General features: G+C 45.1%; 1 protein-coding gene across 1 annotated transcript; it reads right to left on the reverse strand.

Moving 5' to 3' along the window:
- Positions 1 to 1,740: 1,740 nt before the first annotated feature.
- B9D2 (B9 domain containing 2) lies at positions 1,741 to 7,765 on the reverse strand. Its single transcript, XM_058195578.1, has 3 exons — positions 7,470 to 7,765; positions 6,588 to 6,713; positions 1,741 to 2,772 (listed from the first exon to the last, which is right to left on the reverse strand). Exons 1-3 carry the CDS (start codon positions 7,555 to 7,557, stop codon positions 2,459 to 2,461), a joined length of 528 nt encoding a protein of 175 aa, XP_058051561.1. The 5' UTR covers positions 7,558 to 7,765; the 3' UTR covers positions 1,741 to 2,458.
- Between the last annotated feature and the right edge of the window lie 10,635 nt (positions 7,766 to 18,400).

The following is an 18,400-nucleotide window of genomic DNA, read 5'->3' on the forward strand; positions in this document are numbered from 1 at the left end:
TTTTTGTCCCAAAGCAGCAAGAGGCACACAAACACACCCCGCATTGTGTTGTGCTGCTCTTTCCCACGGAGGCACATGAAGCCCAGGAGGAAAACGCCTGGAGGTCAGATCGCCGGTCCAAAAAGGGCAGATATAAAAACATGCCTCTCCAATAGAGATGAAAGGGAGGCGATAACAGGTAGCGATTTCCCATATCCGTAAAGTGGCCGAAATAGCTGCAGGGGAAAATTGGAAGCAGGCTTTTATGGCCAAGTGGCAGGTCCTCGTTTAGCGACTGCCTCATTTTGCGACTCTTCAGTCTCGCTTACCATGATGACAAAGGAACTGGACCGCCAATCCTTAACGTTTACCTACTATAGTAGATTTGCAAAGCAGTGTTTCCCAACTTTTTAAGAGGTATGGGCTTCAACTCCCAGAATTCCCCAGCCAGCTGGCTGGGGAATTCTGGGAGTTGAAGTCCATACCTCTTCAAAGTTGTCAAGCTTGGGAAACATTTTTGGAAAGGAAAGCCAAAGGAAATTGCACTTTAGATTTTTATTCCTTTCATATATGATTTTTAAGGTGGTGAACACATTCGATATTCCTTCCTCCTATTTTCCTCACAACAACCCTATGAGGTGGGTCGGGCTGTTTATAACAGGCAGGATAGAAATAAAACTTGTAACCGGTTTTGGGGTTGACGGTTGGGTCCCAACTTATATTTTTCTTCCTTCTTTCATATATGACTTTAAAGTGGCAAACACATCCAATATTCCTTCCTTCCTATTTTCCTCACAACAACCCTGTCAGGTGGGCCGGGCTGTTTATAACAGGCAGGATAGAAATAAAACAAAAGTTATAATCAGCTTTTGGATTGATGATTGGGCCTCACGTGGGCAATGATGCTACCTTCCCATCTGCTTTTTAGAACAACATACCCTGTTTAATCTAACTTTAAGCCATCTTTAAAAACCTACTTATTTCCCCCCTGGGCTTGGAATTATAGTCTGTTGGTTGAATTGGTCCCTTTTTAGTGGTGACGGACGGAGAACGTGATGTTTTGTGGTTCCCTCTTTACGCCGGTTGGTGTTTTTATATGATATTGAGTTATTGTTTTATGCATCGTGTTGCGGTTTTTGCTTTGTGAAGCTGCCCGTGTTCATTTGAGGTCAGGGCAGGTTAGAAATTTAACCAGAAAGGAACAGATAAAAAGCCATGGCTAGTTTGTGTGCTCGGCACTGTGTTGTAACCAAGCTTGTCTCTTTGTCTCGGATAAATGAGGATTACCAGATTTAATCCAGAGCAACAAGAATGTAAACTAACTTTGCGTAAGAAATTTTAATTGCAAGGGTAGTTCTAGCCAAAAAAAAAAAAAGCAATTTTTTTGGGGCCAAAACTACAGCTTTGGTGACCTCTGCTGGCCACAGCCAGAATTACAACACTCTTAGCATTTCAGATAAGACCAAATTTAGGGTATTAAATCTGGTAATTTTCCCAAATAAAAAATCTGGTAATTTATCCCAAATAAAAAAAGGTAAGCTTTGTTACCACAGTTCCGAACTCAGCTCCTTTAAGAGGTCTGGACTGCAGTTCCCAGAATTCCCCAGCTAGCTAATGGAATTCTGGGAACTGAAATCCACAGATCTTAAAAGCTGTCAAGTTTGAAAAACAAAAACAAAATTGCAGCCCCTCCTTCTATCCTACATCACAAAACCAGGCCTAGGACCATGTTTACGGAGTTACCATTGTTATTTTCATTAGGAGCAGGTTTTAAAAACAAACAAACACAGAAAATCAATTAAAAATTCATGGGAAAATAGATATTTTTTTTCTCTCCTTGATAAAACAGAAGAATAAGCATCCAGGCCGAGCGAAGCTCCCCGCTTGGATGGATCCGGCCAAACTCCGCTCAAGAAAATCGAACCAGGCAGGATCGAAAGAAGCACCGTCACCAAAGTTGAAAACTGCCACGATAGGAAGAGGAATCAGGAGGGAGAAAACAAACCCAGGGAAACAAACCCGACGACAAATCACCAACTATGGGCCGGGATAGCTCAGGCTATTAAGAAGCCTGTTATTAGAACACAGCAGCCTGCAATTACTGCAGGTTCAAGTCCCACCAGGCCCAAGGTTGACTCAGCCTTCCATCCTTTATAAGGTAGGTAAAATGAGGACCCAGATTGTTGGGGGGGCAATAAGTTGACTTTGTAAAAAAATATACAAATAGAATGAGACTATTGCCTTACACACTGTAAGCCGCCCTGAGTCTTCGGAGAAGGGCGGGATATAAATGTAAACAAAAAAAAAATAAAAAATCCCCATTTGGGTTGCAAAGACAGAGTTCAAAGATCGGAGCTATGGCTTGCGATTCTAGCAATTCAAACGGGGGTGGGAGCCCTCTTTTGCCCCAAGTCCTTCCAGTTCCTGGACTTTGGAGATTCACGGACCCATCTTCCACCTCCAAGCCCATCTTCCTGCTTCAGCATTCTACTCCATAGCGGTCAAAGTTACGGAGCAACACAGACAGCTGGAAATGGACGGTGCCCATGGCGCAGGTCTGCAGGCGGTAGCGGTCGGTCCCCGTGTAGATCAGGTCACTGCTGATGAGCTGCGGGCCCCCTCCCACAAAACACTGGGACAGCTGCTCCTGCCAAGAGCCCAGCGGGCGCCAGGTGACGCAGTCCAGCTGGTGGAAGCCGGGGCTGGAGGGCACGTGGCAGAAGCCGTAGCCGTAGAGTTCGGTGCGCCCAAACGCATCCTGGTGCCACACCTGGACGTGGAGCTTGGGCCAACCTGCCGGGGAACGAGAAAAAACAGACAGTCCTTCACGTCGGTTTTTAATTTTAAAACTTTTTATTCTGATTTTTAATGGCTTTTTAAAGCACGCTTGAACTTTTTATTATATTGTAAGTTGCTGACAATTGTCGTGTTGGTGAGATGGGTGGCTTTGAAATTCAAGGAAGGAAGGAAGGAGGGAGGGAGGAAGGAAGAAGGAGGGAGGGAGGAAGGAAGGAGGAAGAAAGGAAGGAAAGGGAGGGAGGGAAGGAGGAAGGAAGGAAGGAAAAGGAGGGAGAGGGAAGGAAGGAGGAAGGAAGAAAGGAAAAGGAGGGGAGGAAGGAAGGAAGGAAAAGGAGGGAGAGGGAAGGAAGCAGGAAGGAAGGAAAAGGAGGGAGGGAGGGAGGAAGGAAAAGGAAGGAGGGAGGGAAGGAAGGAGGAAGAAAGGAAGGAAAAGGAGGGAGGGAGGAAGGAAGGAAAAGGAGGGAGGGAGGGAAGGAAGGAGGAAGAAAGGAAGGAAAAGGAGGGAGGGAGGGAAGGAAGGAGGAAGGAAGGAAAGGAGGGAGGGAGGGAAGGCTCCTTGCTAACTGGGGAAGTCTGGGAATTGTAGTCCACACATCTTAAAGTTGCTAAAGTTGAGAAACCCTGGTTCCTCCACTTCCATAAAGCAGAATTTCAAGACAAGCAGTGGCTGATAACAACAAAAACAATCATGACCACCATCCATGGGCCATTCAGGGACACCTTCAGCTTCTTCTGTCTGCTCAGCCAAATCTCCTTGGGCCCACCTCCTCCTCTCCCTTTCTCATTTCTAGTTCAGCTTCTCTTTCATAATTAGGACCATTTAAAATATATATATATATATTTACAGTTTTTTTTTAACATACACGAATGCTTAGTGAACAGTGCATTGTCTTGTTCAATTTACTTGGTAGACAATACTTATAACAATGATAATACTGTTTAAGTATACATAATAATAATAATCTTTCAACTTGTAACATTTACATATACATTGCAATTAAAATGTATTCTATTATGTTAGCCGTAAGCATAGTAGTATTTTCCCAATTTCTACTTTCTACCTTTTTACAATACTAGACAGCACAGAATCAACTGTAGAGACCTTCAAATTTCTAGGTTCTACCAAAATGGACATCAGAAAAGGACAACAAAGAATGTTCTTTCTGCGCCAACTCAGGAAGCTCAAACTGCCCAAGGAGCTGCTGATCCAGTTCTACAGAGGAATTATTGAGTCTGTCATTTGCACCTCTATAACTGTCTGGTTCGGTTCTGCAACCCAACAAGAAAAACACAGACTTTAGAGGATCATTAGAACTGCAGAAAAAATAATTGCTACCAACCTGCCTTCCATTGAGGACCTGTATACTGCACGAATCAAGAAGAGGGCCGTGAAAATATTTACAGACCCCTCGCATCCTGGACATAAACTGTTTCAACTCCTACCCTCAAAATGACGCTACAGAGCACTGCACACCTAGACACAAGAACAGTTTTTTCCCGAAGGCCATCACTCTGCTAAACAAATAATTCCCTCAACACTGTCAAACTATTTACTGAATCTGCACTACTATTAATCTTCTCATCGTTCCCATCACCAATCTCTTTCCACTTATGACTGTAGGACTGTAACTTTGTTGCTTGTATCCTTACAATTTATACTGATATTGATTGGTTCCCGATTGCTTATTTGTTCCCTATGACTATCATTAAGCGTTGTACCTAATGATTCTTGACGAACGTATCTTTTCTTTTATGTACACTGAGAGCATATGCACCAAGACAAATTCCTTCTGTGTACAATCACACTTGGCCAATAAAAATCCAATCCTATCCTATCCTATCCTATTATTTTTCTAACCCCTAATGAAGTAATTCCCCTATTGAGAAGTATCATGTATCTATCCATCAGCTCTTGCCCTTTTTAGTATTTCAACTCTTATTAACTTTCTGACAAATCTTCTCTTCCTCTCCCTTTCCCGTTTCTAGTTCAGTTCCTCTTTGATAATTAGGACCAATTTTGGTTTTCTGAGTCACTGGCTTGGATCTGGCACAAAATGTATCGTCTTGACGTCCCCGACAAATAAAGGGAACTGTAGAGGCCAGCTTAATTATTGTGCATTGTCCATTCAGCTAAGAAGAAAAATAGGCAGTTTTTACTGTTGGAAGGAAGGGAGGGTCAAAAGTCATTTTTTGACTCCAGATGTCCAAGGAAAGGCCTGTCCCCCCCCCCTTTTAAAAACCTGCCTCGTGCTGACAAACAGCTTCAAAATCAAACTCCCCCCAAAGACAAACAGCTCAGCCAAGTTGGCTCAAGCTGAGAAACTTAATTTGGAAGCTGCTTGCCTCCTGATTTATAATCCCTTGCAATATTTATTGCATCGGTTGTTTTATTCTACGCCTGTGCCGCGCTTCGCATTAAGCACCTAATAAATAAAACCATTATGAACGGCCGCTACTAACTTCAGGGATCTGAGGCCACCTGGATGCGTGGAATTAATAACGGAATGATGGAAGGGCCCTTGAAGGGGGGGAGGGGGGGGGAAATGGGGCCTCTCTGTACCAGCGCAGTCTACCTTTGAATTCCAAAGGGAAGGGAGGGGCTTTCTATATACCCCCTTTTTTGGACTTCTTCTGAAGCCATCTGCTTAAAAAGAGCACCAAGGATCCCATACTTCGGTGATGCCATTGGGATATTTTTTAAAAAAGTTATTTATTTATTTATTTATTATTTATTTATTATTACTTATTTATTTATTATTTATTTATTTATTATTACTTATTATTTATTTATTTATTATTACAAATAATAATTATTATTACAAATAATAATAATAAAAGGCAGCAAACATCCCACACGTCTTCCTCCTCTTATTTTCCTCACAACAACAGCCCTGTAAGGTAGGTTGGGCTGAGGGAAAAGGACCGGCCCAAGGTCCCCCAGATGGCTCTCCTGCCTAAAGTGGGACTAGAACTCTCAGTCTCCTGGTGGACGGCCCAAAGTCATCCAGCTGGCTTTCGTGCCTAAGGGCGTGACTAGAACTCCCCGTCTCCTGGCGATTGGCCCAAAGTCACCCAGCCAGCTTCATACCTAAGGGGAACTAGAACTCCCCGTCTCCTGGTGATTGGCCCAAAGTCATCCAGCTGGCTTTCGGTGAGACTAGAACTCCCAGTCCCCCCGGTGATTGGCCCAAGGTCATCCAGATGGCTTTCCTGCCTAAGGCAGGCCTAGAATTCCCAGTCTAATGGTGATTGGCCCAAAGTCATCCAGCTGGCTTTTGTGCCTAAGGGCGTGACTAGAATTCCCCATCTCCTGGTGATTGGCCCAAAGTCACCCAGCCAGCTTCATACCTAAGGGGAACCAGAACTCCCCGTCTCCTGGTGATTGGCCCAAAGTCATCCAGCTGGCTTTCGGTGAGACTAGAACTCCCAGTCCCCCCCCCCCCCCGGTGATTGGCCCAAGGTCATCCAGATGGCTTTCCTGCCTAAGGCAGGCCTAGAATTCCCAGTCTCCTGGCGATTGGCCCAAAGTTATTCAGCTGGCTTTTGTGCCTCAAATGGAACTAGAACTCCCAGTCTCCTGGTTTCTAGCTTGGCCCTTAATCCCTAGACCCGTCGTGGTGAACCTATGGCACTCTGGGGAGTTGAAGTCCACAAGCCTTAAAAGAGCCAAGTTTGCAGACCCCTGCCCTAGAGCAAACTGGCTCTCAAGGAATCCGGATAACCAGGATGTCATCCACGGTCATCAGCCACGGTCATCCAGAAATATACAAATATACAAGTCTCCCCTCCCGCTTCCTCCTCCTCCTCACCTTGCAGGCCTTTGGTGGCAAAGTGGACATCGATGGGGTGGCACCAATAAGCCACGTCGTCTAACTGGGGATGGTCGACCTGCGTCTGCCCTTCCCGGAGACCCGACAGCAATTTCCAGGCTCCCCCTAAGAGAGGCACCCACCGGATCGTTAAAAGAGAGCAACAAGGATCCCAACAAGCCAACTTTACATTCCTTTTTTTTTTTCCTTTTGGCTTCTGGCACGCTTAACCTTTAAGAATAACAGAGTTGGAGGGGACCTCTGAGGTCTTCTAGTCCAACCCCCCCCTGCTTTTCTTCACCAAGTTGCAGATCTCTTGATCACAGGACATGAGAAAGGGGCTCTTTTCTGGGGGGTGTTTTTTTTGCTCCCCAAAGGGGGCCTTTCCTCGTGGTCTCCCATCCAAGTCCAGGCTACCCCACAGACCCTGCCTGCCCTGCTTCCAGCAAAGGAGGGGACCTCGGAGGTCTTCTAGTCCAGCCCCCCCCTCCTGCTTTCATTCCCCAAGTTGCGGATCTCTTGATCGCAACACAAGAGCAAAAGGTCTCTTTTCTTGAGTTGCCTTTCAGCTCCCCAAAGGGGGCCTTTCCTTGTGGTCTCCCATCTAAGTCCAGGATAGCAAGGGGCAAGGGGCTCTTTTCTTGGGGGTGTCTTTTAGCGCCTTTCCTCGTGGCCTCCCATCCAAGTCCAGACTATCCAGCAGACCCTGCCCTGAATCTAGCGTTTCCCTTCCCCACTGAATAGCCACCCCTCCCTTTCTTGGGGGGGGGGCTGCACGCGGGGACCCTCCCCTCCCAAACTCACAAGGGCTGCACCTTTGCTTCCCACCTGTGTCCCCTCCCCCGCAGAGGGAGACACCCCCTCCGCCTCCCCCGCACACACCTGTGTGGATCCCCCATTTGCAAAACAAGGAACTGCTGGGGAATCCACTGGCTCCCACGATCTGGCCAATGACGTGCACTTCGGCCATGGCCCTTGGCGGGCGGAGACAAGGCGGGCAAGGGGTGGGGAGGGGGAAGGCCGCCGGATTGCAGAAACCGGGCTTTGCACCAGCCTTGAGATGCGGCGGGATAACCCGGGTCAGGATCGGACCGGAACCCGCTTCGGAGCGAGGATTGCAACGGATTCGCGACGGTTCAGACGGCGCAGCGACGGCGAGAGGAGGAAAGGGGGGGAGGGGGCGGAGCCTCCCCGCGGTAGTCAAGACGCCTCGCCGGTCCCGCCTTCCTGATTGGCGCGTGGGGAGGGGGCGTGGCCCAGAGGGAGGTATAAATACAAGGGCCGGTGGGCGGGGTTTGGCCAGAAGGCGTGGGCGGTGTTGGAGTTAGTGGTGGATTTATTTCGCATATATTTTTCCCCCCCGCCTTTGTTTAATGCAGGGATCTCCAACCTTGGCGACTTGAAGCCTGGTGGACTTCAACTCCCAGAGTTCCTCAGCCAGCTTTGCTTTGCTTTGCTGGCTGGGGGAATTCTGGGAGTTGAAGTCCACCAGGCTTCAAGTCACCAAGGTTGGAGACCCCTGGTTTAATGGGTAATTTCCCTCCTTCCTTCCTTGGGTTTAGGGAAGTAAGAAATCAGATTGCAGCCTCTTTCTTTGTGAATTTTTGAGGCTGCCCATGTTTCTCCGGGAGGGACTCTGGCCCATGTGCAATTAAAACACACACACTAAATAAATATAAAATCGAAATGCATACAGATAGAGAGATAAAGATAGATAGATAGATATAGGTAGATGATAGAGATGATAGCTAGAGATAGAGAGAGAGAGGTAGATAGATGATAGAAATAGATGATTGGTTGATTGATGGATGTATGATAGGTTATGGATGGATGATGGAGATAGATTAATAGAAAGATGGATGGATGGTAGATGGATGGATGATGGAGGTAGATTAATAGAATGATAATTATAATGATAATTATAATGATAATTAATAGAATGATCGGGGGTCTCCAACCTTGGCAACTTTAAGACATGTGGACTTCAACTCCCAGAATTTGAAGTCCACAAGTCTTAAAGTTGCCAAGGTTGGAGACCCCGAGATAGATGGATGGATGATAGGTTATGGATGGATGAATGGATGATGGAGATAGATAGATAGATTGATCGATTGATGTGGGCCTCCTCAGGGTGCCGTCGACCAAACAATGTAGGTTGGCGGCCCCCAGGGGGAGGGCCTTCTCTGTGGCGGCACCAGCCCTGTGGAACGAGCTTCCTCCAGGATTACGACAACTACCCGACCTCCGGACCTTCAGACGTGAACTGAAGACTCTGTTATTTCAGCGCGCGGGACTAGCCTAAGATAAAATGTTTTAGCATATTTTAATGGGGTTTTTATTGGTTTTTACTGTTTTAGTGATCAGGCCATGATAATATTTAGTTTTAATTGGGTCTTAATGTTTATTTATTATATTGTTTTAATATGCCTGTGAACCGCCCTGAGTCCTACGGGAGATGGTGCGGTATATAAGTTTGATTAATAAATAAATAAATAAATAAATAAAATGGATGGATGATAGGTTATGTATGGATGATGGAGATAGATAGATAGATAGATAGATAGATAGATAGATAGATAGATAGATAGATAGATAGATGATAGGTAGAGATAATTGAGAGAAATACAGATAATGATAGACAGATAAATATATGAATTTCCATCTATATTTCAAAAGCTTGCTTTCTCCCAAGGAAAGTGCGGGAAGGTAAATATATATATTTACCTTGGGGTGTTTCTTGGAACCCTGACATTATATACTGTATATATATATAGTCAGCTGACACATATTGGATGGTTGCAACCTCCCAGGCAGTAGTGGGTTTCAATTTAGTTTGCTACCGCTTTGCTCATGCGTGCACGACACTTCTGCACATGCGCAGAAGCCTCTGGGCAGGTGGGTGGAGCCTCTCGCCACCGCCGGTTCGTTCGATCTGGGGTGAATCGGTAGCAACCCACCACTGGTCCCGGGGTCACGTGATCCTCTTTTGTGACCTTCTGACAAGAAAAGTCAAATGGGGAAGCCAGATTCATTTAGCAAACATTTTACTAACTTTAATTGCAGTGCTTTGCTTAATAACTGGCAGGAAAGGTTGCAAAACGGAGCAAAAATTCACTGAACAACTGTCTCGCTTAGCAACAGAAACGTGAGGCTCCATTGTGGTCGTAATTCGAGGAGTGCCTGTATATTTTCTTGTCCTTTTGGCCACGTGTGGAGCTGAGCCAGGCCGTTGGCGGGGTTAGGATGCAGCCTTGGTGGCTCTTCTGTGGAGAACGATTTTAATTTGTCTTCAGCTCCTGAGTTCTTGTGATTTTTTTTTTTTTTACACTTCAGGCACTTGAGAGGCGAGCTAGAGGTTTGGATTTTTATCTCATGAATTCGGTTTTATTTAGAAAAACGTGGGAGTTGATCCAAAAAACCCCATGCATTTAAATGTCAGTGGCTTTTTGCTGTCGTAGTGCAACCATCGGGGCAGCCTCCAGACACACCAATGTGTTTGATTTACTGAGATATCTCTCTGCCTTCATTTGTGCACATTTCAAAAACAGGCTGCATAAAATATTTGGATTTATTTTTTTTTTAATATCCCCAAAATGCTGTTGCATCTTGCAGGAATACTGGTTTCTAGGTGACAGGAAGCATTTAGATTGGATGTATTTTTAAGCCTCCTAAAAAAAACCCATGCCAAAATAAAATGTATATTTACTGTAGAAAACGCGTTTGGTTTAAAAAAAAACCAACACCACGGTTGAGAAAGAACGGGAAGCCAAGAGCTCGATCCTGATGGGAAATCAAGATGATTTCTTGATTTAGGATCTCGTGGGGAGCTTAAAAAGCAGCAGGAAGCCGATGGAGAGGAAGAGCTCATCGCAAACATCGACAGATTATTTTGTAAAATTGGAGAGCAAGCAAAATCAATCAGGATTGCTACTGATCGTTTTTTTGGCCTCTTTCTCGCCCCATTAAAGCTCGCAGCGACATCAAGTTAAGGCTTTGCATGTCAATATTGTTGAACTGAGACGCCGGCGGATTTTTAAAGCGGCTCCCCCACCTTCAAACCAGGAGGAAACGAATGCGTAGGAACCCCTCGACTTAGCGGTCACAAATTTCTGTCGCTAAGTGAGAGACCTCTCCTGCCACACTCGGCAAGTGAATCCCTTGCAAAGGTCAAGTTAGTAACCTGGTTGTTAAGTGAATCGGCTTCCTCGTTGACTTCGCTTGTCAGAAGATTGCAAAAGCGGGAGGGGGGAATCACAGGAAACCCGCCCCCCCCGGGACACTGCAACGTCGTAAATATGAATCGGTGGCCAAGCCTCTGAATTTTGATCACGTGACCACGGGAATGCTGCGACGGTCGTAAGCGTGAAAAACGATCCTAAGTCACTTTTTTTCGGAGCTGTTGTGAACCCGAACAGTTGGAAAAATAGTTACCACATTCCTGATTATTATTATTATTTTTCCTAGCATAGCCTTACACAGCTAGCCTTTGACAATCTACGCTTCTGTGGCAGGGAATCTACGTTTTCCCTTCCGGTTCACAAATGTGAGCACGCCCCGTCCACGCATGGGCATGGTTTTCGCCACATGCGCTTAGCTCATGTGCGTGCTTTCCGCGCATGCGCATGGCCTCAAAAATGTGCCTAAATAGGATTGTATAGAGCTGGGGTGGGTGGGCAGGCCCTCCCAGGATTTCTGCTACTGGTTCAGACCGGTTCGCCCATACCGGTTTGGACCAGTTCTCCCAAACCGGCTGAATATCACCTCTGTTCTGTGGGTCTGCAGAAGGAGATTAATTATGCAACCTTTTTCTCAACTTCAGCAACTTTAAGGCGTATGAACTTCAAAAACATATCGGCTGGGGAATTCTGGGAGTTGAAGTCCACCGGTCTTTAAGTTGCTGAAGTTGAGTGATTCTGGCCTAATGAAGAATCGAATGCATCTTTTCTCTGCTCCTTCAGAGTTTTTTTTCTCAGGCTGGGACAGCTTAAATGTTCCGAGTTCGTTCTTTCTTCCTTTCTACTTTCTTTCCCCACTCCTCCCCACTCTTTGTTTTGATTTAGAATTGCTCTGCAGGAAAGCAGAGAGGCAGGATTGAAGCGGAAGATGAGGGGGGAATAAAAAGTGATTTATCAAACCACCCAGCAGCTACCTTACGGCCAGACAGGAAGGAAAAGTGGAAATTTTTAAGGAGGTGATGTTTAATCAATACCAGGAGAGATGGGGGAATTGCATCTTATTGTCATTCTTCAACTCTTCGTCTTATTATTAAGTATAATAATTGGGCCAGCCACTCTGTCTCTGTCTCTCTCTAGAGCAGAGGTGGGTTTTAGCAGATCCTGACCAGTTCTGGAGAACCGGTAGCGGAAATTTTGAGTAGTTCGGAGAACCGGTAGTAAAAATTCTGACTGGCCCTGCCTCCATTTATTCTCTGCCTCCCAAGTAAGTCCCAGCTGATCTGGAGGAAATGGAGATTTTGCAGTAACCTTCCCCTGGATTGGGGAGGGAATGGAGATTTTACAGTATCCTTCCCCTGCCACGCCCACCAAGCCACACCCACCAAGCCATGCCACACCCACCAAGCCACGCCCACAGAACCAGTCGTAAAAAAACTTGAAACCCACCACTGCACTAGAGTCCTGCATCCAGTTTTGGTCACCACCCTATTAAAAAGATGTTGAGACTCTAGAAAAAGTGCAGAGAAGAGCAACAAAGGTGATTAGGGGACTGGAGGTTGAAACATACGATGAACAGTTGCAGGAACTGGGCATGGCTAGTCTAGTGAAGAGAAGGACCAGGGGAGACATGAGAGCATCTTCCAATATTTGAGGGGCTGTCAAAAAGATGAGGGGGTCAGGCTATTCTCCAAGGCACCCGAAGGCCAGACAAGGAATAATGGATGGAAACTGAACAAGGAGAGATTCAACCTGGAAATAAGGAGACATTTTCTGACAGTGAGAACAATCAACCCATGGAACAAAAGTTGCCTTTGGAAGTTGTGGGAGCTTCATCCCTGCAGACTTTCAAGAAGAGACTGGACTGCCATCTGTCAGAAATGGTGTAGAGTCTCCTGCTTGGGCAGGGGGTTGGACTAGATGACCTTCAAGGTCCCTTCCAACTCTTGTTATTCTATTCTATACTCTCAACCCAATCCACTCCACAGGGTTGCTATTGTGGGGAAAACAAGAGAAGGAAGTTTGTGCTCTATATATGTTAGCCGCCTTGACTTGCCTTGACTTGCGACCGGTCCTCATACCTACGACTGTCTCAGCACCTCTACGATCAAAATCCAGGTGCTTGGCAACAGGGCAGGTATTGCCCGCAGGCTCCCGACAAGTAAAGTCAACGAAGGCAGCTGGATTCATTGAATGACCACATGATTCACTTAACAACCGCAGCAATTCGCTTCACAGCCATGGCAAAGAAGGTCGGAAAAGCGGGCACGATTCGCCTCGCTTAACAACAGAAATCCCAGTCTCGATTCTTGGTCGTAAGTCAAGGACTTGTTCCCATCTTGCTAAAATGTATTTGGTCCGAATGCCTGGGGCACAATTTGAACTCAGTTCAGGGCTGTGGGCCTAAACGGTTGTTGGAAGGGTTGTGTGCCTTTTGGGTGGCTGAGACAAGCCAAGAGCCGTCGGGTGCCAATTGTCAGTGATTATAAAACAAAATTTAAAAAAAACCAACTCCAAATTTAAACAAAAAACAAAAAACATCCAGATTGTAGTTGCACTAAATCACTCACATATTTGCTGCACTAGAGAGTAGAACGAGATGCAAAACAACATCAAGAAAGGAAGAGGGGAAAAAAAAAATACAATTGTACAAAACAGCATCAAGAAAGGAAGAGGGGGGGGGAAATATAATTAAGGCTCGGGCCAAGAAATTTACAATTTAAATCAGCACCACCTCATTAAAACCGGAGCCTCAATTCCTCCCTGGATTCTGATTCTCTCCCCCCCACACACACACTTCAGCCTCGGCGATGCAGAATCCGATGAATATGAAATTCAGAATTTCAGGCACGTCCAGCTTCCCCAGGAGGGATGCCAGGTCGAAATAATAATAATAAAAAAATACAGGTAACCGACTGGGGTTTCCATCTGTCCTTTATCCTTTCCCTACCTGGGCAGTAATCGCGTGTAATCACTTTGGGCGCTCGCAAAGCGAGTTTTCTACCTGGGATTCCCTCCCTCCCAGTCTTTAGTTCGTGGTCCTCAATTAACTGGAATTTTTTCTTGGTTCAGATAAACATGCTGTAAAAAAAAAAAAAAGGTGCTTTCTGGTGTTACTTGAAGCCCTTGGCTCTGACTGACCCTGTTCGATTCAGATTTTGAAGACCGGGTTTATAGGTTTTGTTAGGTACATTTCTTAATTGGTAAAATATCCTAATTAAATGTCAGGGGTTGCCACAAAGAAGAGGAGGGGGTGGGTCAACCTATTCTCCAAAGCCCCAGAAGGCAGAACAAGAAGCAACGGATGGAAACACCACACTACTAACCAGAGCATACAAAACATTTGCTAGACCAATTCTAGAATACAGTTCGCCTGTCTGGAACCTTCACCACATCTCTGACATCAATACAATTGAACGTGTCCAGAAATATTTTACAAGAAGAGTTCTCCATTCCTCTGAAAACAACAAAATACCTTATCCCACCAGACTTGAAATCCTAGGCTTAGAAAACTTGGAACTCCGTCGCCTCCGACAAGACCTAAGTTTAACTCACAGAATCATCTATTGTAATGTCCTTCCTGTCAAAGACTACTTCAGCTTTAATTGCAATAATACAAGAGCAACTAATAGATTTAAACTTAATGTCAAACCACTTTAATCTAGATTGCAGAAAATACGACTTCTGTAACAGAATCATCAGTGCTTGGAATACTTTACCTGACTCTGTGGTCTCTTCCCATAATCCTAAAAGCTTTAACCAAAAACTCTCTACTATTGACCTCACCCCATTCCTAAGAGGACCATAAGGGGCGTGCATAAGCGCACAAACGTGCCTACCGTTCCTGTCCTATTGTTTTTCTTTTCTTCTTCCTATATATATATATATATGCTTATACCTCCTAATATTTACTCATATATATGTTTATATACTATATAATCTTTTTGTATGATGTTGTGACAAAATAAATAAATAAATAAAGTAACCAAGGAGAGAAGCAACCTGGAATTAAGGAGGAATTTTCCTGCGAGTGAGAACAACTAACCAGTGGAACGACTTGCCACCAGAAGTTGTAGATGCTCCAAATACTGGAAATTTTAAAGAAGAGATTGGACAACCGTTTGTCTGAAAAGCTATAGGGTTTCCTGCCTGATCAGAGAGTTGGACTAGAAGGCCTCCAAGGTCCCTTCCAACTCTGTTATTCTGTACTGTTCTGTCCCCTGGCCGATGGCCGACGTCCAAACTGTGCTGGATTTTACAAGGTGTTTGTAAAGAAAAGAGGAAGCTTTTGAGTTTTCAAGTCGTATTTTCAAGTTAATGGTTAGAACAGTTTTTACCTCAGTGTTTCTCATCTCAGCGATTTGAATAGGGGTGGACTTTAACTCCCAGAATCCCCCAGCCAGCAAGGTTTAAGATAGATGGACTTCAACTCCCAGAATCCCCCAGCCAGCAGGGTTTAAGATAGATGGACTTCAACTCCCAGAATTCCCCACCTGGCATGCTTTAAGATGGCAGCCCATGCCACTCTGATTCAAATCAACTTCAATTCTCCTTCAGCCATAGCTGGCTGGGGAATTCTGGGAGTTGAAGTCCTCTTCAAGTTAATAAGGTTGAGAAACACTGTTCTGGGTAGAAATTATGTCCGATATGTGTGTTTGTGAGTTTCAGGTAAGAATGGGTGGTTTTTTTTATTATTATTTTGGGGAACGGGCTAGCAGAAAGACCCCTTTTGCAAAATCGTTAAGCTTCTTTCCTTGCGAGAGAAATGAACTCTGAGAAAAGAGATAAAAAGAAAATGGGGTTTATTCCGATGATTTTTAAAACAAGTATTTCTGAAACGTCTCAGCTGATGAGAGAAGCGTATGCTGGGTTTTTTTTTTTCAAGCCATAAGGTCTAGAAACTTGACCCTTGTCAAATCAGAATAACTACCCATAGGCAGATTAAGCTACCATGCCTAGTTGTATAACAGTAACGCAGTTGGAAGGGACCTTGGGGGTCATTTAGTCCAACCCCCTGCTCATGCAGGAGACATACTAGGGATTTGAACCACCGAACTGCCGACCTTTATGATCAACAAGCTCAGTGTCTTAGCCACTGAGCCACCTAGCCAGGCTAATTTTTTTGATTCTTTAGTTTTATTTCCAAATGCTGCAATGCTTGGTCCTTAGCTAATTTTCTGAGTTGATGGGGAGATAGAAAATACATCTTGAGCCTACTCAAATCTCCATTCGGTAACCGATATTATGAATGCTCAAGGAAGAGCCTTTTGTGTTTAAAACAATAAAGGTAAAATTATTGAGTCAGGCTCAACTCCTGAAGAATTAAATGCTATTTTCTTGGCAGACTATTATATCTTCTTTATTTTTTTAAAAAAATTTCTCCTGTTCAATCGGGTCTAGTTCTCGGAGGACAACACCGTGCAATTTTCTTAGCAAGATTTTTCAGAAGTGGTTTTCCATTGCTTCCTAGGGCTGAGAGAATGTGGCTCGAACAAAAGTCACCCAGCCAACTTTGATGCCTAAGGCGGAACTAGAACTCCCAGTCTCCTGGTGATTGGCCCAGCCGGCTTTGATGCCTAAGGCAGAACTAGAACTCCCAGCCTCCTGGTGATTGGCCCAAAGTCATCCAGCCAACTTTGATGCCTAAGGCAGGACTAGAACTCCCAGTCTCCTGGTGATTGGCACAGCCGGCTTTGATGCCTAAGGCAGAACTAGAACTCTCAGTCTCCTGGTGATTGGTCCAAAGTCATTCAGCCAACTTTGATGCCTAAGGCGGGTCTAGAATTCCCAGCCTCCTGGTGATTGATCCAAAGTCACTCAGCCGGCTTTGTTGTCTAGGATGGACATAGAACTCACCATATCCCGGTGATCGGCCCAAAGTCACCAACAAGCTTTCATGCCTAAGGCAGGACTAGAATTCCCAGTCTCCTGGTGATTGGCCCAAAGTCAACCAAGTTTTCATGCCTAAGGCAGGACTAGAATTCCCAGTCTCCTGGTGATTGGCCCAAAGCCACCCACCCAGCTTCTATGCTTAAGGTGAGACTAGAACTCACTGCCTCCCAGTTTCTGGCCCGATGCCTTAAGCACTACACATAACATAACATCTCCACCATCTTCAACTTCCCCTTCTCCTCCTTGACACTGGAATTTTTGAGGGTTCCCCCCCCCTCCTCATCCAAACAGCAGCCAGGTCGGGACCCTCCTTCGCTTTTAGAAGCCAGCCAAAGGCAGAGGGGTGCGTTGAGTCAGCAGCACACCTGTCCCAGGTAAGATATCTGCCCTCCCGGCCTCTGACTTCCTTGACTTCCTTGACTCCCAGGTTTGCACCTAGCCTCAAACTAGAGTCATGGTGGCCGTCTGGGACTCGTGGGCTCTTTCATTGCTCGGAAGAAACGCGCCGCAGCAATTTCTAAACCTTTTGCGGGTCCTTGTGTTGCGATGACTCTCCAATTTTCTGGATGACACCCACCCTCCCTCCTCACCCCCACCCGCTATTGCTTTGCTAGCCCAGCTGCCGCAGAGGCACAACACAATTGTGCGTCAGCACAATTTCTCCAGCAGCAGCAGCATCTTCCAAGATTACTACCTTTAATTACGCCCCGAGCAATCTCTTCCAGGACAGACCCCGTCCCTCTCCGGCAGAGCCTCCAGGGGGCGCTGCATTGGCGTGTCAAAAACCTAATCGGGAAGGTTTGGGGATTTTTGCATCAATTTATTTATTTTTTTATTTATTTTTATTTTTATTTTTATTTTTTTTATTATTATTATTATTATTATTATTATTATTATTATTATTATTATTATTATTATTATTATTATTATTATTATTATTATTATTATTTATTGAATTTCTAGACCACCCTTCTCTCGAAGGACTCAGGGCGGTGTACAGCCAGGCTAAAAACATACACGATATACAATATTAAAAAACTAAATTAAGAAACTTATTACACAATTTGGCCGAGAAATTAAAATAATTAAAATCTAAAAACCCCAATTTAAAATATAAATAGAATTTAAAATTTAAAAACTAAACAATTTAAAAAGTTTAAGCTAGCCCCGCGCGAATAAACAAATATGTTTTCAATTCGCAGCGAAAGGTCCAAAGGTCAGATATTTGGCGTAAACCAGGGGGAAGTTCATTCCAAAGAGTAGGAGCCCCCACAGAGAAGGATCTTCCCCTGGGGGCCAGCAGCCAACATTGTTTGGCGGATGGCACCCTGAGAAGTCCCTCTCTGTGAGAGCCTACGGGACGGTGGGAGGCATGAGGTAACAGCAGGCGGTCCCGTAAGTACCCAGGTCCCAAGCCATGGAGCGCTTTAAAGGTGGTAACCAGAACCTTGAAATGCACCCGAAAGGCAACAGGTAGCCAGTGCAGTCTGCGCAGGAGAGGTGTTACATGGGAGTTACGTGGAACTCCCTCTATCACCCGCGCAGGTGATAAGAGGGAGTTTCACGTAATTTTATTTTATTTTGTCACAACAATATATGTAGGTATCATACAAAAAGATTATATAGTAAATAAACACATATATGGGTAAATATAAGGAGGTATAAGCATATATATAGGAAGAAGAAAAGAAAAACAATAGGACAGGAACGGTAGGCACGTTTGTGCGCTTATGCACGCCCCTTATGGTC

Source organism: Ahaetulla prasina, chromosome 10, assembly GCF_028640845.1.
Source record: "Ahaetulla prasina isolate Xishuangbanna chromosome 10, ASM2864084v1, whole genome shotgun sequence".
Classification (NCBI taxonomy): domain Eukaryota; kingdom Metazoa; phylum Chordata; class Lepidosauria; order Squamata; family Colubridae; genus Ahaetulla; species Ahaetulla prasina.

Bases quoted from the DNA above. Each gene is read 5' to 3' on its own strand.
- B9D2 (XM_058195578.1), bottom strand. From the start codon at position 7,557: ATGGCCGAAGTGCACGTCATTGGCCAGATCGTGGGAGCCAGTGGATTC. The intron at 6,714-7,469 runs GTGTGTGCGGGG...TGCCTCTCTTAG, and splicing joins CAAATGGGGGATCCACACAG to GGGGAGCCTGGAAATTGCTG. The intron at 2,773-6,587 runs GTGAGGAGGAGG...GTTCCCCGGCAG, and splicing joins TGCCACCAAAGGCCTGCAAG to GTTGGCCCAAGCTCCACGTC.